Source organism: Microcaecilia unicolor, chromosome 10, assembly GCF_901765095.1.
Source record: "Microcaecilia unicolor chromosome 10, aMicUni1.1, whole genome shotgun sequence".
Lineage (NCBI taxonomy): Eukaryota > Metazoa > Chordata > Amphibia > Gymnophiona > Siphonopidae > Microcaecilia > Microcaecilia unicolor.
This window is the reverse complement of record NC_044040.1, coordinates 12,709,124-12,715,174: the sequence shown is the minus strand read 5'-3', so window position 1 is coordinate 12,715,174 and position 6,051 is coordinate 12,709,124. Positions and strand designations below refer to the sequence as shown.

The 6,051-nt window shown below is 38.9% G+C and overlaps 1 protein-coding gene across 1 annotated transcript in view; it reads right to left on the bottom strand.

Annotated features, from left to right (window-relative positions):
• Nucleotides 1–3,436: 3,436 nt before the first annotated feature.
• MKLN1 (muskelin 1) overlaps nucleotides 3,437–6,051 on the bottom strand; it is a 168,204-nt gene continuing 165,589 nt past the window's right edge. The window contains exons 17-18 of the mRNA XM_030215980.1: nucleotides 5,619–5,673; nucleotides 3,437–4,763 (exon numbers count right to left, since the gene is read on the bottom strand). Coding sequence (XP_030071840.1) covers nucleotides 4,642–4,763; nucleotides 5,619–5,673 — 177 coding nt within the window. The 3' untranslated portion in view covers nucleotides 3,437–4,641. The remainder of the gene's footprint in view (nucleotides 4,764–5,618; nucleotides 5,674–6,051) is intronic.

Genomic DNA, 6,051 nt, shown 5'->3' with positions numbered 1-6,051 from the left:
GTTACACTTGTACCCCACGCTTTCCCACTCATGGCAGGCTCAATGTGGCTTACATGGGGCAATGGAGGGTTAAGTGACTTGCCCAGAGTCACAAGGAGCTGCCTGTACTTGAAAGCTATCAACATACAAACAAACCTCTTCTAGAGACAGGGGTGGTAGAACTAGAGAATATGAATCAAGGTTGCAGGGAGGTGGACTTAGAAGCAGCGTCATGAAATACTGTTTCATAGAGAGGGTAGCAGACGCCTGGAATGCCCTTCCAGGACAGGTGGTAGAATCAAAAATGGTGAGAGAATTCAAAAATACATGAGATTGACACAGGGGATGTCTAAATAGAAAGAGGATGAAATCACAGAATGGCTGTTGATGTGCTACGTTAGGCAAGAGTAGTGGGACATGAAGCCAATGCCAGACAGACTTCTAAGGTCTGTGTCCCGCCAATGGCAAGGGACAGGTGAAGCTATGGTAACTCTAGTGTCGTAGATCACTTTATTGTCATGTGCTGTGAGGGTGCTGTGCAGCTAAGGGGGCAGGGGAAGACATCTTGACTGGTAAGTTGAATACTGTCAGTAATACTTGGGGATGATATATGGTTATAACCAAAATTCCAATCATGTTTTGCTGTCTATATGGTTGGCATGGTGGAGACTTGACAAACCAGTGTTTAAGCATGGGTGGCTTAGTGGCTAGGGCCCACACAGAGTGGCAGGCATGGCTCTGGCCATCTTGTTGGTCAGACCATCCAGTCTTCATCCATCATTTACCGTTACCGTCTGTGTTACAGACAGAAGCACATGATTTACGTGACATCTGTGCTGAGTTTTCTTGGCAATCAATGCACAAGAGGGGTTTGAACATAAATTAACTCTGCACCAAACATTGCATTGCATTAGACACCAGTGCATAGCAAAATTAAAATGAAAGGTAATGAAGGTATTAAGGTTCAAGGTTATTTTATTTGATAGGCCGCTTAAGGACAACCATTAAAGCGGGGTACAAGAGTTATAACTATACAAGTAAAACAATCAAGAAAAGGAACACCAACCAAATATAAAAGAAAGCAGAAAAGGAAACAGATATAACATCAAGGAAAACAACAAATCAAAACAATAAAACAGAAATCTGTACTGTCATTGAAGCCCCAGCCCCCCGGGATACATACCATTTCCACCAGCTACAAAGGCGAGGGAAAAATTCGAACGGCTGGAGGGAAAACAAAATCTGAACGGTCTCCTGGAAAAAAAATATGTTTTCAACGGCCTCTTAAAGGTCAACAGTGTGGTTTCCAAGCTTAAAAAAGGTTGGCCGTCGGTTCCAAAGCTGAGGACCCACCACACTGAACATTGAGTTCCACGGTGAAATCAAAGGGACTTGGAAAAAGGAAGGCACTGCCAGTTGGCTCTAGTGAGTTGATCGAAGGAATATGAGAGACCAGGCCAAAACCAGAGGAAGACCAGTCTGACAAATTTTGAATAATAAAACCAGGATCTTGAAAGGAACACGGAATTTCACCATCAACCAGTGTTCAGACTTCAGCAGTGGGCTCACATGATCAAATTTGTGCGTCCCAAATAAAAGCTTTACCACAGTGTTCTGAGAATCAACTGGAGCCTTTTAGTTTCCCTTTGATTGATACAAAGAATTACAATAAACTAAATGGAAATGAAACAAGGCAAGGATTATAATCTAAAGCACCCTTTAGTAGAGACGCTGAACAGAAAGAATCTGTCTCAATTGGTAAAAACACTCATTGCCGCTGAAATATGAAATATTTGGAACCAATGCAGATAAGTACACAGATGGTTAAGGTGAGCACGATGCAAGAACACAAAACACCAGATCTGAGAGGGGTACAAGGGTTGGCTTATTCTTCAGTGAGGATTTAATGCCAATTTCTTCTTTCTGCTGTAAGCTTAAGAGTACCTGTAAAAGTTTGAATGACTGATTTGTGCACAGCTCTGAGCAGAAAATATTTTTGCATGTGCTGGAATGTTCTGCACATAAATATCAGCATTGAAAAAAATTTACGCAGAAGAAATATTTTACCTGCAGAATAACATGCCAGCACACGTGTGCCAGCAACTTTCATTTTACATGGACATGTGCACAATACTAGCTTCCCCTCGGTGCACAATCTTGTGTACGTGCAGCCAGTGTACTTGCTCTGATTAGTGCATAAGCTCTGGATCCTTTAAATTTGCATATGATTAACTTACTGCATTGTGAGCAGTGTTAAATTCAAGGTAGAAGTCGTGGACTATGACTGTGGGATGCGCAGTCAACTACAGAGGCCTTTAAAAAAAAAAAACTGGTAGTTTGTACCACTCCTTCAAAGGGAAATGAAATTGAAATAAAATGGAAGAAAACAGCCTCCAGCCTGTAAAAAAGACCACTTTCCAATAACCAAATTCATAGGCCCTAGGCTACATTTTACAGGTATATCGCCAATTTCAAATTCCTGCAATAAACATAAGATTATACTTTTAATGGCAAAATAAAGTTCATTTAATACATATGAACATATAATGTACATTTTTTTAATGCAATCATTTTGGTGCAGTCTTTCATTCTGTAGAAGAGGGATCTGAAACGCACAGCAAGGAGTACATCTCTGCTGCTCACTACAAAAACATTTGCTAAAAATGATTCACGTTACGTTTTTGTGCACTGGTAGGTATACAGAATTACACATGTAAAAACCAAAACAAAAAAAAGGAACATGCAATGGTATCTGAAATCTGTATACTCAGGTCGAGGTGCTACAATACCCGGGGAGGGGGGGGGGGGGGCATGGAAGACTGAGTCGTTAAGATTGCAGCAGGCTGACCAAACGACTACATGCACAGGTTGTGCATTGGATAAAGTTTGTGCTGCAAAATATCCCAGTATAAATGTCTGCTATGAAAAAAAACCCATCATGCTAAGACACAGGATAACATGGTATGGATCACAGTGTTTCCTAAGGGCACCACAATATGTAAGACATTGTCCTTGTTGGGAACAAGAACCCCTTAAGTCATGTTTAATTGTGTTATATCATAGTAATTTTGTCATAACACATTTGTGCAACATTCAATAAGTGAAACGACAATACAGCTGTTAACAAAAGAGCTGCACTTCTAACAGACATTAGCTAAAAGTTGACATCTTTTGACGATTGCCAATACAGGATTCCTCTGAGTGGGCTTAGTCTACCTGGAGTACTGCCAGCACCACTAGACAATTCAATTACTTGTATTCTTGCCCCCCAAGTGCACTCAAATTTACAAGTCACAGAAGAGAGAGATCAATAGAAGCCAGAGCAAAGCAGATAAGAATGGAATTAGTGAAGCTGAAAATTCAGGAGACCTTTTTGTTCATACCAAAGAGAGACCTGAGGAGGAAGAACTGAACCATATCTTACAATTTAACCTGGGACCTGAACAGGAAAAGAAAGAAAACTGGATTTGTTTTTATTTGCTTTTGAAATTAGTTTACAGGTTTGTATGAACAGAGGGACAGTTTTAGTCTATCTTGCTTCTCTTTCTAGTGGTAAACTGCCCTTTCCAGCTAGTTAGGCTAATAACATGCAGATTTCTCCAAAATGTTCATGATAATTTACAAATAAAATATTCCTATTGTCTTTCTTTGGAAACTTGCCGGCATATCAAGGCAGTATCATAAGCAGTTTAGTACTCCAAAAGGTTCACGTTGATTTTTTTTTTCCCCAAAATGAAATCCAGGGGATAAAGGGGAAGAATGGGTGCAGAGGAAAAAAAAAAAAGTTAAATAAAAGCTGAACAGGACTAGGATGTCCTGGTGTACAAGAAACCATATGGCCAGCCTACTTCACAGGAAAAAGCACCAAGCGGTACAGTTTCGAAACGGCACAAAAGCACTCAGGATTTCCAGGTGTAATCCGGCTCAAAATGCAATTGCCTCAAAACACGTGCATCCAGTTTTTAGTACATCCTACGCACCCGTTTGAAAACTTTGGCAGAAAGTTCAAAACGTGGCCACCAACTTTCTGATTTTTGAAAGCTTCAAGAATATCTTTGATAAAGCATTAAAAAAAAAATAAAAAAAAGAAGACAACTCTTCTTAGAGACGCGACAGCCACTCTCTCGGAGCTGTAAACGTCATCTCACCGTTCCAGCCTCTCTATCAGTCTTCAGAGAAAACAATGACCAAACTGAACCCTGCATTTTTTTCTTCCGTTTCAAAAGCTTATATTTGTGTATTTCACCTTGACCACACTCCAGTGTGTTGCTAAAATTACAGAGCAGCCAAGAATAAGTCTGGCAGATAAATATCAATAACTGAGGGCTCTAAAAAGGGGTTTACTTTGAAATACGCTCCCTTTTAAAAAATAACAGATATCATGATTTAGTTTCTCTCCATATTTTTTTTCATTCAGTGTTAAAAGTCAGAAAAATATCATGTGTTTACTTGCATGTATGCCAATTCAATTTTATTGGTCTAGTCCAACCAGGAGGGCACCTGCATGTGTTCAGCACACAGGTACTGCATAAAATTCCTTCCGCAACTGGATAATTGTATTCCAGAACGCGAATCCAGCAGTCAATCAACACAGTTAAAACAAAGCAAAAGAACAATACTGAAAAGGATTCTCCTTTTTGCATATATCCAGTGGCTCTTCTGTTACAGTGTAATGAGGTCAACCAGATTTCCTTTAGGAGGGGTCATGTTGTCAGGAAAGAAGTTTACCAAAGTATCGAAGAGTTGTGTTCGCTGAGTGTAGGTATGGTCAACATCAGAAAAACCTAATGGACACAAGCCAGAAAAATTATAAATGCATACATCAAAGAATTTGTTAGAATCGCCTCATTATTGAGAGCTTAATACCTTTACCATTTCACTACCATAGTCTTTCTGGCATATATGCATGTACTTAAAACATTTAAAATCTGCCAATCTGCCGTGTTTTTTAAAAGCTCAACAAATACATTTTTAGCATTACAATATCTGAGATAATGAAACACACCATAAAAATGTTATTAAGAGTCACCATATCTTGTGATATGCTCTTATGAAAAGGAAATTAAGTTGTATTAAGCCCTGTGAATCTGGTCTTGAGGTTGTCTGACAATGCAAAACAAAAAACACTCCTCTCCAAAAAAAAAAAAAAAAACAACACACACACACAAAAAAACAAAACAAAACAAAAACAAAAAAAAACACTTTACATCCCTTTTCCTTCGGGGGTCTTGTGATTCTTGCCCCTCCCTGTTGTAGACTACATATATAGTGTCAATATTTTTGTAATGTATTTTGGTCCCTCTTAGGAAATATTTCTTTATTGGTTCTTTATCCTAAAGTTGTTTTTTTTTCTTAATGTATTATGAAAATCATTACTTAGGGTTTTATCCCACTCATTCAGGACCTTGACCAGGAACTAATCTAATATCGTTAGGACTGGAGTAACACAAACTTAAGTTTATTACCACAGGCTAGGTTTACTATCATTCAAACGTCTGATGATTTAACATGAGTGTGTTTCCTTAGAGAGGCTTCCTAGCTGTTGGAAACATTTATGTCGTCCTACACAGGATAAATATAACAACAAAATTGACTGAAATGGGAAGCATCACCATGAGCAGCCATGTTTGATTACTTACCCAGGGGTGTAAAGTCTGAGCTGGACTTGAAAAGAGCTGAGGCAAGAAGCTGGAACTGAGAAACAAGGAGGTAAACGTCAGTATTATTCAGCCAAATACAGCACTTCTACGTAAGACATTACAGAATGTGGTGAGGGTCTCATGCAACCTGGTGGCTTTCATCATTCTTATGCTTACAGAAGCGTCTCCAGGCAAGTGCTAAAAACAGCACGTCAACTGTTTTCATATTTTCAAATATTTAAGATCCAAAATACAACAATCAGTACAATATTGTAAATACTGATTAGGAATGCATTATAACAAGCAATATAGCAAATTACAGTTCTCTGCCATCAATGGAAGAGGCAAAGCCTATGTATACCTTACTACCAATTTCCAGCAGCAAAGTAAATCAAAGGAAATTCATATCTCACAAAATCAAATGTCTATATTC